Here is a 19,745-nt window from a genome sequence, read left to right as displayed (position 1 = left end):
CTTCAAGGTTCATCTATGTTTTAGCATGTGTCAAATTTCATTCATTTTTAAGGCTGAATATTCCACTTTATGTATATATTACATTTTGTTAATCCATCTGTTGATACGTGGATTGCTCCCATCTTTTGGCTATTATATGTTGCTATGAACATAGGTGTACAAGTCTCTTTGAGACCTTGCTTTCACTTTTTTTGGTTATATAACCAGATGTGGAACTGCTGGATCGTATGGTAATTGCTGAATTTTTTGAGGAATCGCCCTATCATTTTCCATAGTAGCTATACTATTTTAGATTCCCATCAGAGTGCACAAGGGTTTAAACTTCTCTATATCCTTGGTGATACTTATTTATTTCTGATAATAACCATCCTAATGGATATCAAGTGGTATGTCACTGTAGTTTTGATTGGTTTTTCCCTAATGATTAGTGACACTGAACATCTTTTCATGTGAGTCTCCTTGCTTTTAATACCATCAAAAGAAGAGTATACAAAATTTTTATCTCCAGCTCAAACCTTTACCCTGCACTTGACTCACATATCTATCCAACTAATAGGTATCTTGAGTTTAACATGCCCCTAAATTTCCAAACCTCCCCCAAACCTACTTCTTCTACAGTCTCTCCCATCAGTGAATGGTAACTCCTTCTTCCGCTTGCACAGGCCAAAACCTTAAAATCACTCTCGATCTATCTTTCTTACACTCTACATCAGCAAATCTGAGCTTTGTCTTCATAATTAACCCAGAATCTCACTGCTTCTTACATCTCTGCTGTGATCAGAATGGTCCAAGGCACTATCATCCTTCTCCTGGATTGCTCCAAGAGCTTCCTCACTGCTTCTGTCCTGTCCTGCTACAGTCTATTTTTTGCATTATAGACAAAAGGGTTCCTACAAAACTCGTCAAACCATGTCACCTCTTTGCTCAAAACCCTCTAATAGTATCTCACCTTATTCATAGTAAAAGCCAAAGATTTCACAACAGGCCACAGTGTCCCACATGATCAGTCTGCTTATCCTTCAGATCTCATCTGTTCCTCTTCTACCCCACACCCTGTTCAAGCCTCCTCGCTGTCAGGCATGCTTCCATTTGGTGGTTTTGTATGTATTATTCTCTGCTCAGAAAACTCATCTTTCAAAGGGCCTCATGATTCACTCCTTGACTTTCTTATTGCCCTGAACAGTGCCCAGCACAGAACAGGTATTCAATAAATATTTATCGTCGGTGCTAAATTTTTCAAACAATCTCAACCACAAAAGCCCAGAGTTTCCAGAACTGGGAAAGGCTCTGCCACTTCCTGCAGATGTACCACATGAAGGTTACAAATGTCCTGCTTCTCTGAGGTGTTACTTACCCTGATTCCAGTGCCATTATCTTGGATTTGAATCAACTTCAGGCCTCCTTCTTTAACAACCACTTGAATACTTGTGGATTTTGCATCTAAACTAGCGAGTCAAACAGAAAAAATAATTTATTAGTTTGCAACAAAGCTAACACACGTACTTTAATATGAGCCATGGGATAAGAACAAATTCCAGATAAATATAAGACTGTCTAATTAATATGTTTTTCCTTTGTCTCACAGGCTCTGTGACTACACTGTTATCAGTTCACATGTTGTGTGAGAGAGGAAAGGGAGGGGCCAATGGGGAAACCATCATTTCCAATAGGACACTGAACACCATTTTTGTTCCTCTAAGAAAGAAATGAAGGTAGGTCTTTTTAGCACACGCCTTTTTACTACCCTCTTCTCTACTAATTCTAACATTTGTTACTCGACCTATATTCAGCCTCAAAATGATCCTAATAAAATGTCATTTAAAAAAATTTGAAAATTCTAAATGTTTTTCTCTACCATTCCCTTTTCTATAAGAAAATATATTTATGTTGGGGAACAGAAAAAATGGCAACGCAGAAAGTTTTTTAAGAATCCAATAATTCTTTTGTATCTTCAAAGAGTAGCCTACAAGCATACAGCACCTTCCAGAGAAGAAAATTTCAGCCTGGTACTGCATGAGTAAAAGATGTTACTGGCTCCTCACAGAGAAAATTCTTTATTCAGAAATAAGACGTTAAATTACTTAAATATTAAAGACCTTTCTCACAAGCCCCTGAATTGAAGTTACATTAACCATCTTGCCCTACATATTAAAAAGAGCATAACTGGACTCCATACAAAGTCTCTGCTTATAGAATTAATTATAAGCCACTGAGCTAATATGTTTAGTTTTGCTGTACAGTATTCTGGCACACTATAATAATAGGTGCAGTTAATTCTAACATTGTTCTATCAGTTAATTCTAATATTGAAGAAATAAAAGCCAGCCTTTACAAATCATAGCAAGTAAAGTCAAAAGGAGACACCGTTCCCAAGTTCTGTGCTCCTTCTTTTGTCTACCTTCTAATTCTCTTCTTTTGCCTGAGTGATCCACTGTTCTTTCAATCCCATTTACCCTGAATGGTTTATATTTTCACAATAAATCTCTTTACAAACGTACCATTCTTCGCTGGGGCATTTTTTTTTTTTTAATGTTCGGATTTTATTAGCATCGACTGATTTTAATACAAAGGATCTTATATAATGTTTAGATATTTTATGAGCATGTGTCTTTTTTGAGGTTTAAAGTTTACGCCCACCTTTCCACATTTTTAACCTTCTTCCTCCACATTTGGTGATAGTTCTAAACTTCAGAATCCACGGATTACCCCATAAAATCAACTATCTTTGAAGTCACTCCCCTCCCCCCAAAGTAAAGGGCAGAAACTACACTAAGTGGCATCACTAATTTAGCAACAGGGAAACCACAAGTTAAACCCAGAGGAAGTCCACTGGCCTGTCCTAAAATCTCGACATTTAAAATAAAAAATTAACTTGTACTCTTGAATGTGCATGATTTGTGGAGTAAGCATGAAATATTCTCCCTCTGAAGAATGGAGATTTTCCCCCACTGAAAATTGTTACATTAAAAATTTTGCACCTTCTTTGTATATATTGAGTATTTCTTAGTTAATGGCAACATTAAAACAATACTGTGTATCCTCCACTCGCACGCTCAACCCTAGAAAAGTCTCGCGACAGCGCTCAAAAAGGTACCGGTGGAGAAGGCAGGACCCCGCGGTCTCCACTCTATGGGCATGCGCCGTACACGCCTCCCACCCAGAGCCGGGAGGCGTGTCTGCGCCATGCCAAGGGGCAGCCCGTTAAATCACAGCTTCTAAGGAAGCCTGGCTCGACTCCGTCCGTACCAGTTCTCAATCATCTCCTTGATGGCATTAGCTGGGCGCTGAATAACTTCCCCTGCCGCAATGCGGTTCACCACGGTCTCGTCCAGCCGCCGAATAACACCCGCAACGAACGACATTTTGGCGCCAGAGGACCGCCAGGTCACGTCGAAATGCTCACCGGAAGTGCCTTCAGCCAATCACCTCAGCGCTTCGTGTTCACGTCCTTCCCTCGACTCTGTTTACGCCGTCCTGCCCCCTCGTCCAGTGGCAGCGCCGCTTTCGAGCCAGGGAGCTACTGATTGGGCAGCTTGAATGCCAGTCAAGTTCCTTGGGTCTGGGGTTTTCTGGGTCTTTTCGTGCCCCCCTAAAGCAGTTTCAGACCGCCAGCTAGAAGGACTTGCGCCTGCGCGCTAGAAATCACTGTCCGCCATTCCGGCCAATAGGAACGGAGGTGCGAATAGCGGAGGTTGGTGTCCCCCCGCTGGGGTGATCTGGCGCAGAGCGGAGGAGGTGCTTCGCGCTTGCTCCTGCTCCGCCCCAATCTTTGCGGCCCCACGGAGGTTGGCCTTGTTCTTGTGTCCTCCAGTAGAATGTGGATGACACCAAAGAGGTGCAAGATGGAAATTGAGGAGTCTCGGGGTTTCCGGCCCGAGTGGACACAGCGTTTCTTGGTGGTGGAGCCTCCGGAGGGCGAAGGGGCCTTGTGCCTGGTCTGTGGCCACCTCGTCGTACCCATCTGCGAACGCGACGTCAGGCGCCACTACGAGGCCGAGCATCAGTACTACGAGCGGTATGTGGAGGGCGAGCGCGCGGCCCTGGTGGAGCGTCTGCGTCAGGGAGACTTGCCGGAGATCCCCCCTCTCACTCCCGAGGAGAGAGCTGCTCGTGCAGGCCTAGGGCTCGCTCGCCTCTTGGCCTTAAAGGGTCGCGGCTGGGCCGAGGGAGGCTTTGTATACCAGTGCATGGAGGTGATGCTGAAAGATGTACTGCCAGATCACGTAAGCGTCATCGGTGGCATTGATTTATCTCCAGAGATCACCCAGCAAAGGGTCCTTAAAATTAACGAGAATCTACGCAGTCAGCTTTTTAACCGAGCCAAGGACTTTAGAGCCTATTCCCTTGCCTTGGACGACCAGGCTTTTGTTGCCTATGAGAACTACCTCCTGGTCTTTGTCCGCGGCGTAGACCAGGACTTGGAGGTGCAAGAAGAGCTTCTGACCATAGTCAACCTGACTCATCATTTCAGTGTTGGTGCCCTCATGGCGGCAATCCTTGAGGCCTTGCAGACAGCAGGGCTTAGCTTGCAGCGAATGGTTGGACTAACCACAACCCACACTTTGAGAATGATTGGTGAGAACTCAGGACTGGTGTCATACATGAGAGAAAAGGCTGTAAGCCCCAACTGTTGGAATGTCATCCATTATTCAGGATTCCTTCACTTGGAACTGTTGAGCTCCTATGATGTTGATGTTAATCAGGTCATAAATACCGTTTCTGAATGGATAGTTTTGATTAAGACAAGAGGCGTTAGACGACCGGAATTTCAGGCTTTACTAACTGAATCTGAATCAGAGCATGGCGAAAGGGTTAATGGACGGTGTCTGAACAATTGGCTTAGAAAAGGGAAAACTTTAAAATTAATATTTTCTCTAAGGAAGGAGATAGAAGCATTCTTGGTTTCAGTAGGGGCAACAACAGTCCATTTCACCGACAAACAATGGCTTTGTGACTTTGGCTTCTTGGTGGATATTATGGACCATCTTCGAGAACTCAGTGAGCTCTTGCGAGTCAATAAAGTCTTTGCAGCTGCTGCCTTTGACCATATTTGTACCTTTGAAGCTAAGCTGAATTTACTTCACAGACATATTGAGGAAAAAAATCTAACACACTTTGCTGCCCTCCGAGAAGTTGCTGATGAGCTTAAACAGCATCTTAAAGAAGATGATAAAGTACTTGCGGCAGACCGGTATCAAGGTGTGATCTGTCGCCTACAAAAAGAATTTGAGAGACATTTTAAGGACCTCAAGTTCATTAAAAAGGACTTAGAACTTTTTGCAAATCCGTTTAACTTTAAACCTGAATATGCCCCTATTTCAGTAAGGGTGGAGCTCACAAAACTTCAGGCAAACACTAACCTTTGGAATGAATACAGAAACAAAGACTTGGGGCAGTTCTACGCTGGATTGCCCGCTGAATCTTACCCGATTATCAAAGGGGTTGCCTGTAAGGTGGCATCCTTGTTTGATAGTAGTGAAATCTGTGAAAAGGCATTTTCGTATTTGACTCGAAACCAACACACTTTGAGCCAGCCATTGACAGATGAGCATCTCCACGCCCTGTTTAGGATTGCCACAACTGAAATAGAGCCGCATTGGGATGCTCTTGTGAGAGGAAGAAATGAACCTAATCCATGAGGATTTGTAATTCAACATTGAAACAAGAAGAATCCAGTTCTAAAGGCGAAAATTTGTTTGATTTTTCAAGTTTACTAATTTGAATCATAGGAAAGCACCAAGTTTATTCATCCAAATTGATTATGATTCAAATTCTTTTTTTTTTTTTCATCTCAAGAGGCAGCATGGGACTGAAACATGCGAACACCTCTTTTAAAACTTAATGATAAAATTATTTTCTTTTGCTTTTATGGCAGTTGTTTTAAAAAAGTTTGGTACTGATAATGTGAGTTTAATTAGAAGTCGGTTTTTAAAGTGTTTCAAAGAAATTTTAGCTTTTATTTTAACAAAATGTTAAAATTCTGATGCGTATAGTCTGAAATTATCAACTCCTTAAATGTACGTTTGAGCAAATTTACAGAAACTCAGCAAGTTTAGAAGTTTCTGTAAAGGAACGTACATTCATTGGAAATATTTTGTCTAACAGAAAGTTTGAAACTATTTTTTTTAAACATTTCTGAATCTGAGGTAAATATTGACAGATTACCTCCACCTCCCCTCCTCCCTACCTACCGCAGCGATAATTATTATTACTAATAGAGAAAGTAATCAAATAAAATTTTAGGAGCAAGAATTATTTTTAAATTGCAGATTAGGAGGCTTCCTGCAATTTGGAGATCAGACTAACCAATTATTGGAAGTTTCTCTTGAATTTTTCACAATTGGGTGCTGTTTTACCAGCTTGCCTAATAAAGGACTATGGTAAGTATGGAATCTTAATGATTGCCCATTAGCAATTCTTTTTTCTATTTCAGGCAGAAGTTTGGCCTTATTAATAAGGGTAAGGAAAAAAAGATTTTTGCACACCAGAATCAGGAGGTGTGAGATATTTTAGCTTATTTGTCCTGTCTGCATGGGTGTTACCTTTATGAAGAAATTCTGCTTAAAGGAAACCCTTTATTTTATAGCGATATCAGATTTTGTCATCAGATTTTGTTAGCTGTTGGAAATGGATTTATAGAATTTGAAACTGCCCCCCCCACATTCTGTATTTGAGACAGTGCGCACGTAAAAATATTTAGCTCTCAAGAAGCACCTTTATTCACAGATTGTAGCAATGTCATATTTCTAGTGAGTCATCTGCTTTGTGCTAAAACAGTAATTCTCAAACTTAAGTTAACCGTGAAAAGGAAATCGTACAATAAAGCCAAATAAGCAAAATGATTTAAAAACAGGACCCAATTTCTAGATTCTCTCAAGTAAATTAGAAAAACTTGTGCTAAAGTCCTGTCTTAATGATTGTAACACATTATATTCTGTGGTCACTAATCCAGCAAATTCAAGGTACCAGGATGCAACTAAGAATTTAGAAAGAACTGGTACCTGAACAATCAAAGTAGATAATATAGGAGCCTGTGACAAAAATTGTGTCAGTGGTTCTCAACCAGAGACAATAACTTTTCTTTCCAAAGGATGTTGGCAAACATGGGGGACTTTTTTTGGTTGTTACATTTCCTTGGAGTGGGTGGGGCGGGGGGTGGTTCTGCTGGCATTTAAGTGCATGGGACAACCTGGGACAATGAAGAATTATCCCTCTGAAAGTGCCAGTAGATCCCCAGTGTAGATTTTTTTATTTTGAGGGATGGAAAATTACCGGTAGAAGCAAAATTAGAAGATCAATTTGGGCAAACTAACGTAGGGGAAACTAATTCCAGCATTCTAAGTTTGGCTGGTAAGGTGCAATAAAGGCCTTGATAGGTTCTGGTTGCTCACTATAGCATAAGTCAGTAATTGATTAAAGGTTCTATTCTGTTATAAGTAAGTAATTGACAAGCAAGTGGTACAAAGATATTTATCAAGAGTGGTCAAGTTGAGATTTTGGTTAACAGGGAATAGTAAGTAGGCTTAAATATTTGAAAAACCAACATAGTAAAAAACCAACCAAACAAAAATCTACCGGTAATTTCCCAGTAGCTTGGAGTATTCTCTGTCATGGCAAGTGCTTTATTGAAAGGATGATTGGAGACCTGAAAGCTGTTTCTGCTTTCTAACCCAGTTCCTCAAATATTAAAGTCTTGTACATTTTGTGAAGTTCTAGTATATATTTTGCTTAAGGTAATAATAAAATTAGTTTGCATCATATAGTCACTGAGTGGGGGGTGGGGGAGAAATAAGCCAAGGATTTTAAATGGATCCCGAATAATAGAGAGTTTACTATAAACTAGTCTTGTTTGTAAAAAAAAAAAGAAAAAAAGTGTGTATTTCACTGTTTTCTGTATTTAGTAATTCTGTAACTGCATGGCAGTCTTTTGTGTTTGAAATATTTTTTATAAAGTAGTTGTTATTGGTCCTGTTGTATCAGTGAATATAGTTAAAATAAGTACTATTTTTTAAAAACTATTATCTCCCTGTATCTCCCATTCCTACTGGTTTCTTCTTGAAAGATTTGTCTGTATTCCTGGTCTCCCATATTTCCACTCAAACTGTTCTACTTAGCTCACAAAGTCCTTGTCAGTATTCTTACCGTCTGATACTACTGACCACTCTCCTTGAAATACTTGTTTACTTTGGCTTTGGGGCGATAGCATCTCCAGGTATGCTTAGTCTTCTTTGCAGATACCGCTTTCCCTTAAATATCTGTGTTCTTGGGATTTTTTGGCTATCTTATTCACATCATCTCTTAGCTTTCTCATCTTTCATGGCTTCAGTTACCACCTGTATGCAAATGACTCCCGAATTCATATCTCCTTTCTAGACCTTTCCTAATTCATATATCTAATTGCTAACAAGTCCATGTTGCTCTCTCATAGGCACCATGGCATGTCATTGGTCTCACCCCCAAACTTCTCTCATGTGTCTTCTTTTAGTAAATGACACTACCACTACTAACCATTCAATTGCACTTGCCAAGCCAAAAACTAAGTTATCCATGACTTTTCATTCATCACATCTACTCACAAAAACCTTTCTGTTACGTCTGCCGTCTAAATTTTTCTCAGTTCTCCAGTGCTACTATTCTGATTCCAGCCATTAGCCCACCTAGATGATAGCAGCAGCCTCCTCATTAGTTTCCCTCTCTCTGATTTTGATCCCTTTTCACACTGCAGCCAGATTGTTGCAAAAGACATTTCTGGTCACATCACTCCACTGCTTTCTCCACTGCTCCTAAGATAAGGCACAATTTCTATTTATCTTTCAGGTCTCACTTGATATACCATTTCCTCTAGGAAACTTTCATTGACGCCCTCTAGACTAGCTGCCCCTACTACACACTCCCTAAATAGCTGTTCTTTCCCAGCCACACACTTAGCACGCTTTATTGTTACTTCTTATTAATCACTGCTAGACTGTAAATTTATAAGGGCAGGAACCTTATGCCTCGCTCACTGTTGTGTCTCTAGTGCTTAGTATAATGCCTGGCATTTCAATAAATGTTTGGATGCATAAATGTTTGTGTAGTGTTTTACAATCTTTGAAGCCCTTTCACAGTCTTATTTCACCGTCACAGTGGTCTTGCCTTAGTCTGTTCACTGGGTGATTATTATCCACATATTACAAATTAAGGAATGACGCTAAGTTTTTTATGTGACTAGAGATCTCATTGTATTCCCAGAATTTAGCTTAGTGCTTGGCATGTGGCTCAAATGTTTATTATGAGTATGTCGTTGGGGAAACAAACTTAGATTGTAATTTGCCCTAACAAACATAGTAGTAAAGCCAGGATTCAAACCCAGACATACTCACATAAATCCACTATGTAATTAAGTAAGTCCTTACTTCCTTGATATAGAAGTCTTTTTTTTTTTTTTTTAAATTTCTAAAGGCAGACTTCCAAAGGAACCTGGATGAAAAAGATTGGACAACTATTTAGTGGACTGACACGATACTTAAGTAATTAATAAGTTAAATTCGGTATCAGAAAAAGATAGTGCCACTTAAGAGTTAATATCCATTTTCCTGTTGTCAGCATCAATCATAGGAGAAAATGGCATACTATTTACTTGCTACTTTTTTTCACAGATGGTTTCTGACTCTTCTGGGATTTAAAAGTAAGTAAATTTAGCGAAATGTTAGAGGAATGACTCAGCCCTTCTGATCACTAAATATTCAGTTCACTTGCTTTCCTACCTGCAGACTGTTCTCATCACCTCCCCAAGGAAGATGATCCAAAAGTGACATCTAATGAACACTTACTTACTAGATTTGCTATATTTCCTTGGTTTCTTGTTCGTAAGCCTCTCTGAACTTAATTTCTGAATAACTGGAACCTTCAGACTTCATGGGAGAGTCATACTCTTACTCTCTTTTTCCCTGAACCATTTGGTCCAATTTAAGAGATTAATCCGTGTTATACTCTTAGATGGATTTTAGTTTGGGGCACGTTAACTTATTCAGAGATCTTAACAATAGGTGTGATAGTCATCCAGTGATTTCATCGGGTTTTAATCAACTGTTGGATTAAAACAGTTCTCATTTGTCTTTTTTGTAGTTGAGAAGTGGCTTCATTCTACTCAATAGGTAATTGAATTTGCGAACTCTTTCTGTTCCCTAGCATTTCTGCTTACAAACTGATGAATTCTGAGTTTGTCTTTGTTCCTGTGTATCTTGTCAAATGTAGCCCACAGCAACCATAAAATTTTTTTTTTCTCTAGTAAAGGGTACATTATCTGCCTTCCAGCTTCTTTCAAGAGACAGTTTCACCCATCCATAACTTGAATTGTTCCTGCGTAAGTTATTTCTTCCATCCTCCCATAGCATCCTCCAAACTCCATCGTGAATGCCTATGACAACCAAGCCAATGTTCAATAGTTGACGTTTTGTGTAAAAAGAACCAGTTTCTGTATTGGGGTGGGCTAGGTTGCCATACAGTAACAACCACAAAATCTCAATGACTCACACAGTTTTTCTCTCACTTGGGCAAGGACTTTGCTCTAGATCAGGTCTGTCATAGGCAAAAATCTGTTCTGCTGCTTGTTTCTGTAAGTAAAAAGTTTTATTGGAAGACAGCCTTGCCCATTGGTGTATTGTCTATGGCTGCTTGTGTTCTACAGTTGCAGAGTAGAGTAGTTGTGACAGAACGTATGGCCCACAAAGTCTAAAATATTTACTGTGTGACCCTTTACGGAAAATATTAACTGATCACTGCTCTAAGTTGTCCTCATTCTGGGACTTAGGCTGACCAAGCAGATGCCATTTTGGGTGTGGCTGCTCGTTTTGGGAAATGAAAAGAGTCTGGCAAGTCACTCATAGGCCCTTGAATTCCTTTGGGTAAAGTAAATCATGGCCACCAAAGTTCAGTCACATGCATGGGAGGAAAACCAGAAATATTTGGAAGACAGCACTGCTGATTAACACATGGTTGTAGCTCTTCGTTTACAGAATTTCTTTCAAAATATTTTTTTGAGATAAAATTTATATTCAGTAAAGTGTGCAAATATTAAGTGTGGATTTATATTTCACTCTTGAACCCATCACCCAGATCAAGATAGTAAACATTTCTAGTATCCTGTAGATGTCTTTATATCCCTCCTACACACACATAACCACTATTCTGACCTTTATCCCTATAGATTACTTTTGTCTATTTTAAAACAATGTAAATGTAATGATTATATGTACTCTCGTGTCTTTAGTTCAACATTATGTATGTGAGTCCATGTTGTTGCATGTAACCGCTGTTCATTTTTTACTTCTGTGTAGTATTCTCTTGTATGACATTACCACAATTTATGAATTTATTCTAGTATTGATGGAAATTTTGGTTGTTTCCAGTTTGTGGTTATTATAAATAAAGTTGTTGTGGACATTTTTGTATCTGCCTTTCAGTAAACATGTGCACCTGTTTCTCTTGGTATACTCTGGTATATACCCTGCTTCCATCCTTCCCACATAATAATTTATTCACACAGCAACTAGAGTGGTCCTTTTTTAAAAAAAAATTTTAAATGTAAATCAGACCATGCCACTCCTCTACTCAAAATCCTCCAATGGCTTCGTAGCCAATCAGAATAAAATCAAAGGCCTATTATGGTCTCTTAAGGCCCCGAGTGATCTGTACCCACACATACCCTATACACACCCTTTTCTTCCTACGCCGTCTTATATCATATCCTTTACCCCTTTCCCTATTTCCACTTACTGCTCTACCAGGCACTGCTTGTATATTGGGAAATCAAGATAAATGATTCGGCACTATCTTTAAAGAGGTTGTAGTCTACACAGATAATTTTACCATAAGCGATAACACTGGCTAAGATGATATGGAATTGCAGCAGAACAAAAGCTATTTTCTGACCCCCTGTTCCGGTTCCTGTCCCACTCTGCCATTGCTGTCATTACCAGAGTGCCCCGTGTCTCCAATTCCTTTTAAGGAACTACCTGTTTGCCAGAATCTTAACTATCTTGACGTTTGGTTATGGCAGTAATGGCTGAGAAAGGGGATCTCTTTGCTAACACAGGAATAATCCTTTAGGAATCTAGAATTCTTTGAGATAGTCTATTAGATATATGATAAAAATGATAAAATGTTCATATTTTGATATATATTCTGAAATAGTTTAAATGGTATGCATATTACCTGTTTCTAGAGGGTTTGAAAAAGTTTATCTGAAAGGAATGAATTAGTGCCACATTAAGGTAATTATTGACAATTTCCCAATTCTATGTCTTGCATATTGAATTTCAATTTTTTTTATTTTCCTAGGAAATTTTCCATTAAAGTTTTCAAATGTATCGAGTTTTTATTTTATCTCTTCTATCTCTGGTTATACTCCCTCTCTCATTCCTAATGTTTGGGTTTTATATTTTTATTAATTACCCTCATTGCAGATTTTTATTTTCATTTTTTGTCTTTTTCAAAGAATTTTCTCCTCTGTTTATATATCCATGCTAATGTTTTCTAATTTTTTTGGCTGCTGCTTTTGTCTTCTTTAATTCTTCCTATTTTTTATTTTTTCCATATCCTTTAATTGAAAATTTTTATGCTTTAATAATCTGTCTTCATTATACATCAAACCTATTATTAATATAAATTTCTAAGCCTATATTATTTTATTGCTTTGAATTCTTATTTGGCTCATGGTGGATACTGTGCTGACCACTGAAATAACTCCTTTAGCACTGAAGTTCTTATTTAATCTCTTACAAAAACATTTTCTCATATTATTACAATGCTATTGTCATTACAATGCATCACACTGAATAATAATTCTCTGACAAAAACTAATGCCTAGTCCATATTCAGATTTCTCTAATGGTTCTCAAAAATGATTTTTCATAGTTGGCTTCAAATCAGGGTCCAAGCAAGGTCCACACACCATATTTGGTCGTTGCGGCTTTTAAATCTCCTTTCATCCAGAGGAATCCCTCCTCTTGCTCCCTAATTTTTTTCATGCCATTGTCTTATTGAAGAAACCCGGTCAGCTGTATAGAATATCACATTCTAGATTTATCTGTTTTCTTTCTAGTCACGTTTAATTTGTTACTCTTCCATGTTTCGTGTAGTCTTGAAGTTAGTTCTGAAGGCTTGATTAGGTAGATGCAGGTTAATATTGTCACTAGAATCCTGGAAAGGTGGTACTGTGTACTTATTGCCTCACATCAGGATCACAGATTAACTGGTCTTCCCAATATTAGTAATGCTAAAATTGGCCAATGGTTTTAGATGGTTATTAGCCTGATCTTGTTAGTGCCAATTTCCCTACGAGTCTTTCACTGGATAGTTTTGATCCATAGATCATTGTTGCCCAAATCCATTATTAATCAGGACTTACAATATAGTTATTTTTCTAACTCTATCATTCCTTCTATATTTATTATCTGAAATTCTTCTATAAAGTAGAATTTTCCGTATTAACTACAACTATTGGGTTACCTCGAAATATAATTTGAAGCACATATGCAATGGAGTCACAGACAAGATCCATGAGGACAGGAATTTATTTTGCTTTACTGATGACTCTCCAGTACCCAGACCAGTGCCTGGCACTGATAGGCCTTCATTAGATAATTGTCGAAGTCAAAATAAATGTTCAATTCTTCCCCTTTAATTACTAATTTTCAGAGTTAGGAGTTGGTATCTTTTATTTATTTGCGGACTTCATATTTTACTAAAAACTTTTATTTATAAAGAGACTTTTATATTTTTAATTGCTTTAGTCAGTTCACAGTCATTCTTTTTGATGCTCACGTTGCCTCATCCTTGATCACTGGGAACTTCTCTGAGATGGCTCCTGTATCCTCTGCCATGATCCCGTTAGTCTTTGATAGCATCCATGCATTTCTGCAGAAGATGATCCTGGCTCATCTCTGCATTCCTACCCCATACTTGGTCGGGAACCACAGTTCCTTAAAATAGAGAGTGATGGGCAGGGACCACCATTATGATGTTGATATTGCTTGTTGTTCATGGGCCGTCATTGTTTCTAGACCTTCCTAGTGGACAGAGCTAAGACATATATTTTTGGATGAGAAAACAGGCCATATTGATATTTCTAATTCAAATGTAACATTGCACAGTTTTTATTTAACTTCTTTGATTTTGTACCTATATTTCTTTTAAACTGAAAATATTTGTTTCTAAAATATTAACTTAATATCATTTGCTTTGTCCTATAATGTACAGAAAATACTTTCAGAATTATATTTAAAGTAGTAATATTACTAGTGGTAAGATTACTCAATGAAATCGAGAATTCTGTCTAGTTCTAATTGACAATATATTCCACTAAGAATGTGCAGTTAAAATACTGTACTCCAAAGTTAATTGAAGTAATTTTTTGTGTATGGTTATGTCACCAACTTGATACTCATTTAGATTTATTTGTTCCAGTCTGGGACAACTTTTAGATTAATTTTTCATTTTTTATTTAATTTTATGTTTTTTATATGTAAAGGAACTATTGCTTCTGAAGATAAAATTATACGATGTCTCATTACCATCCTTTCCTTGTTATGCAAGGTGCAAGACTGAAATTAACCCTGGGTTCTCACCTTGGATTGTCTGGAAGATGAACTAGCTAGGCTCTCCTTTTTCTTGATGGGATGACAGCACCTATGAAGACTTAAGGCCAACTGCAAAATTAGAGGGAATACCATCTGTAGAGAGAGTTTACATAATGCAGCTTTATTCTGGAAGCTACAAAACACTTGAAAAATTAAAGATCTCTCCTTTGGGATAAGTCTTTCAAGTAATTTTCTCTAGAAGTGAACATAGTATAGTTTTTTTAAATCTACATTTCAAAATTATACTTCATAAAATTTTCTAGGATATATCTAGGTATGGGTCTTTTTACTGATTTTTTTTTTTTTCTATGAAGGAGCAACTTACAGTGAACTATTTGTCCCGTTCATTGGCCTTTTGGGTGAGAAATTAGGGCTGAAGAAGGGTTGTTTTAAAATGCAGGTTTTATTTTTAATCAGGAACGGCAAGGCCAAGAGATTAGGAGATGACTTCCATTGAAAAGACAGTTTGTTACAGTTCTCAAGAGGAGGGGACACGCCACGCCATGCAGGGCCACACCGGGAAGCACCAAGGTCAGTCAGGAGCCATGAGTGGGGAGAAAGCCTGGGCAGGGATCTCTTCTGTAGTTTCCATGAAAAAGGCAAGGCAAGGCAGGGTAAGCCAGATTAGGATTGGCTAGTTTGAGTAATTTCAGCCAGTTCTGGGAAATAGGAGCTGTCTCTAGTTGTCTAGTACTTGGCCATGGGATGGAGCAGAGGAATATTGCCTCCTAGAGTGGAAGAGTAGGAGCAAGTGGTTCAAAATTTATGCTCTAGATTAGTTGGTTTGCATGTGAAATGAGTAGGAATTATGTACCTATGTCTAGGAATTAGCCAGCCCTGATGGGGCAGTCCCTCTTAGGTCAGCAAGGCCACAGATGCCAAAGCATCAAGAATACAGAAAATAAGAAAGTACAGTTCATACAAGGGATACCTGCCATTCCTGATCCCATGATTTCCTGGCAGGAAAAAAGTAAACCAGCTCAGAGGTAGCTGGCTTGTGCTTGCAGATGGTCACGGGATTCATTTCAGGAGTTTCCTCTTGAAAGGGACACTGGCTCTTCAGGCATGGGTATGTCAGGCAAGGGCAAGCCAGTGGTTTGATAGAGAATTCAGTTCTGGCTTTTGTGCTTGCCTTGGGTTCCTCAAGTTTTCATGTAACCAGGAAGCTCACCAGCCCACCAATGCTGTCAGATTGGGTACTGCCTATAGCATCTGGTTTAGTCTCCTTCTGGTGGATCACAGGAGTCACCAAGACAAATCAGAGACTCAGCCTTCTCCGATAAAGGAAAATTATTTGTTAGTTGGGTACAGTCTGAGGGATAAATGATGGTGGGAGTTCCTTTATGGCCCATGGATTGTGACCTTTCTCTGTTGCTCTTTTACCAAGTGTGCTTGACTGTTGTCCCATATCTTGAACACAGGCAGAAACAGAGGACACCAGTTATTCAGCCTCATTGGTCAGGCAGCTCTGCAGGACACTGTCCATAACTGGAGGTTCAAAGTAGATCCTTGTTTGACTCTATTCTCATAGCCTCTATAGAGAAGGTATGTCCTTCTCTACCTGCTATCAAATGTCAATTATTGTTAAAGGTTTGGGTGGTACATCGAGGGGTGTCTCATCTTTTGTGTATGTTTAAAAACTCTATAATAAAAAGGTTTTAAAAAATGAAACAGGTTTACACCACTAGGTTAGCTACTTAAAAAAATAGAAAATAAGTGTTGGCAAGGATGTGGAGAAATCGGAGCCCTTGTGCATTTTTGGTGGGAATGTAAATGCTACAGTGATTATAGGAAGCAGTATGACAGTTCTTCAAAAAATTAAAAACCAGCAATTCCACTTTTGGGTGTATACTCCCAAAGAAGTGAAAACAGGGATGCAAGGAGATATTTGTACACTTACATTCATAGCAGCATTATTCACAATAGCCAAAAGGTGAAAGCAATGGATGAGTGGATAAACAAAATGTATATACATGCAGTGGAATATTATTCAGCTTTAAAAAGAAAGAAAATTCTGACATATGCTCCAACATGGATGGACCTTGAGGATATTATGCTAAGTGAAATAAACCAGTCACAAAAAAAGACAAATACTGTTCAATTCCACCGTGTCAAACTTGACACTTAGAGTGTCAAATTCATAGACAGCAGAAACATTGCTAGGGGCTAGGGGAAGGGAGGAATGGAAGTTATTAATGGGTACAGAGTTTCAGTTTTGCGACATGAAAAAAGTTCTGAAAATGGTTAATGGTGATGGTTGCACGGCAATGTGAATGTACTTTGTACCACTGAATGTACCACTGAACTGCACAGTTAAAAATGGTTAAGATGGTAAATTTTACGTTGTGTATTTTACAATTTAAAAAATGAATCAAGTTTAACTACCCTCTAAAGTTAAACATAAGCCTACCATATGAGTCAGCCATTTCATTCCTAGGTATCTGCTCAAGAGATATGAAAACCTGTGACCAAAACACTTCATTGTTACAGAATGTTAATAGCAGCTTTGTTCTTAATAACCCAAAACCGGCAACAAACCAAATGTCCATCAACAGGAAATGGATAAACAAAATGTGTTCTATTTATACAGTGGAATACTAATCTGGGACAAACTACTGATACACATAATAACATGGATGAATGTCAAAAACATTATCCTGAGCAAAAGAAAACAGACAAAAGGAAACATGCCATTTATAAGAAGGTCAAGAACCGAAGAATCCAAACTGGTGAGACCATGGTGACAGAAATCAGAGTAGTGGCTGCCTGGGGGAAGGGAGTGTGGGGTACAGGAAAGGCAGGGAGGTGGGGGTAGGGTGTGTGTGTGTGTGTGTGTGTGTGTGTGTGTGTGTGTGTGAGTGAGAGAGAGAGAGAGAGAAAGAGAAAGAGAATGAATCACTAAAAAGGTCCAAGAAGGAACTTTCTGGGTCAGTGAAAGTGCTCTATTTATGTTGATGGGGGTATTGATTCTACAGGTATGTATAGTCAAAACTCATAAAACTGTATACTTAATATCTGTGTATCACTATATGTAATTTATACTTCAACATAATTAGTGTTAAAAAAAAGTCATCTCCTTTTCTTCTCTCCCCCCTGGGATCAGTGAAGCAAGTATAGAAAAAGTAATGTGGTTTTTATACTGTTCTCTGTGCTTTGATGTTTATCGTTTTTAAAAAACAGCTGAATCTCATTTCTCATGAGCAAGTTTGCTTGTAATAAAACAAGGACTGCAGGTCCTGCTGGCTGGCATAGCCCCCGTCGTCAGTGTCACAGGCAACAAAGAGGGAAGTGAGAGAGCAGGTGTGAGCTTTCTATAGCTGGACAGCATCACACTGGGACAAGTGATAGTTCTGGAAGGTGGCATGAATCAAGAGAAAGGTTGCTTAGTGAACAGCAGGCCTCAGCATTATCTTTGGTATCAGTGAAAAGCTGGTTTCCCTGGCAACAGAGGCCTACTTAATGAATGGTGCTGAGCAACAGGCATGAACATGTCCACAGCAAGTGTACATAGAAAAAGGATGCCTCCTCACCAAATGCTCCTTTTTAGTCTGCATATTCAGGTTCATTAAAAAATCAGAAAATGCCAGAAGACATAATAAAAAACTGTGGTGCCCTCACTCTTCTCCTCCTTCATTGCTTCATTGCTATCTCTGGTAATAACCACTTTAACCTTTTCTTTTGGTTTCATATATCTCTATATATCACTAACTCAATTTATCAATGCTAAACATGGTCTCTATTGCCTATTGTGGTAAATAAGGACTTAGAGAATTCATACCACCTCATTTCTCCCTGTTTTGTCTCACTTTTTCACAGTTGTATTGGTTTTCTGTTGTTTACTTTTACAAATTTAGATTCTATTCTTAAACTATTTGTGTTTCCTCTGTCAATTTTCACCAGTGTCTCTTGGCTCTGCCCCTGCCCCTCCTCCTACTTCCACCTTTTAGTTCCTCTGCCCATCCACCGGGGTTAGGGGACTCCACTTTTATATTTATATTGTCAAAGCTGAAAAAATTTATAACATTCTGTTCAGAAATCATTACTATCTCCCACAGATGGTCTCTAGGTGGATGATAGAAGTTTAAAATGAATAAATCATTGTGATATATTATTACATTTTCTCCTGTACTTACGATGTCACAAACCTCAAAGGACAATGTTCCTAGCAAATCATCAAATGGATTATTTTCTTGAACTACCATAGTTGCTCAAATTCATACCACATTTTAGTTTGCTTCAACTTTAGGTTATAACTTTCCTATCTTCTTGGAATGTTTTTATTACCCCCTCTCCCCAAATTGGGAAAAGTAAAAGTCTTTTCATCATAGCACCGATAGTTTCTTTTTTATTCTAAAATAGCTCAGGGTCTATTCCAGAATTCTTAAGGACATCTTTTTGGAGCCCACTGACCTATTTTAATTTAGACAGATTTCTTTCAAAACCTGCTGCAAGATATTACTTTGGAATTTTTTTCATTAAATTAACAAGGTTAGTTCTAATACTTCTTGTTTTCTATGTACTCCTCACACTTGATTTCCTGGCCAACATCTCCAATTATCTCCTTCAGAAAGGGTAAATAGTAGGTAAACACTCTGAATCTTTACAAGTATCAATTTAGCTTTATTCTTTTCTCAATCTTGATAAGCTAGCTTGGCTAGGTATTGATTTCTAGTTCAAAATTGTTTTTCCACAGAAGGTATACTCTACTAATTCGTTAAAAATTTTTAATTGTGAAATAGAATACGTATACGGAGAGGTGCGTAAACACAAATGTGTATCTTACTGGGTTGTCATAAATACCCATATAAGCACAATCCAGGTCATAAAATAAAATTTGTCAAAACTCTAGAAGTCTACAACACTACTCTCCACCCCCAAGCTCATAGGCCCTTTTCCAATCACAGTGCTGCCCTTCCTTCTTAGAGATATCCCAATTCTTTTATAAAAATAACTTTTTTTGCTTTAAGAAAATGTTATCACATAAGTATGCATCTCTAAACAGTCTAGTGTTGCTTATTTTGAGCTTCATATAAATAGAATACAGTATGTATTATTTTACATCTGACTTCATTTGCTCAAAATTATATTTTGAAATTCATACATGTTGCATGTAACTGTAGCTTG

At 38.3% G+C, this 19,745-nt stretch overlaps 2 protein-coding genes across 4 annotated transcripts in view; one reads left to right on the top strand and one right to left on the bottom strand.

Moving 5' to 3' along the window:
* MLH1 (mutL homolog 1) overlaps positions 1–3,475 on the bottom strand; it is a 36,029-nt gene extending 32,554 nt beyond the window's left edge. The window contains exons 1-2 of the mRNA XM_023535560.1: positions 3,247–3,475; positions 1,252–1,445 (exon numbers count right to left, since the gene is read on the bottom strand). Coding sequence (XP_023391328.1) covers positions 1,252–1,445; positions 3,247–3,362 — 310 coding nt within the window. The 5' untranslated portion in view covers positions 3,363–3,475. The remainder of the gene's footprint in view (positions 1–1,251; positions 1,446–3,246) is intronic.
* A 120-nt stretch (positions 3,476–3,595) lies between these two features.
* EPM2AIP1 (EPM2A interacting protein 1) lies at positions 3,596–11,461 on the top strand. 3 transcript variants are annotated; one of them, XM_011364079.2, is made up of 3 exons: positions 3,596–6,380; positions 9,639–9,667; positions 10,108–11,461. In XM_011364079.2, exon 1 carries the CDS (start codon positions 3,816–3,818, stop codon positions 5,637–5,639), a length of 1,824 nt encoding a protein of 607 aa, XP_011362381.1. In that variant the 5' UTR covers positions 3,596–3,815; the 3' UTR covers positions 5,640–6,380; positions 9,639–9,667; positions 10,108–11,461. The 3 variants fall into 3 exon arrangements, with proteins under 3 accessions (XP_011362381.1, XP_011362304.1, XP_023392394.1); XM_011364002.2 differs by having other exon boundaries at positions 9,639–11,461; XM_023536626.1 differs by having other exon boundaries at positions 3,596–9,667; positions 10,108–11,448.
* Positions 11,462–19,745: the final 8,284 nt, after the last annotated feature.

Source organism: Pteropus vampyrus, unplaced genomic scaffold (genome assembly GCF_000151845.1).
Source record: "Pteropus vampyrus isolate Shadow unplaced genomic scaffold, Pvam_2.0 Scaffold1, whole genome shotgun sequence".
Taxonomy (NCBI): domain Eukaryota; kingdom Metazoa; phylum Chordata; class Mammalia; order Chiroptera; family Pteropodidae; genus Pteropus; species Pteropus vampyrus.
Note: the sequence above shows the minus strand (reverse complement) of the source record. Positions and strands in the feature narration are given on the sequence as shown.

Coding starts and splice junctions, on each gene's coding strand:
- EPM2AIP1 (XM_011364079.2), top strand. CDS start 3,816: ATGTGGATGACACCAAAGAGGTGCAAGATGGAAATTGAGGAGTCTCGG.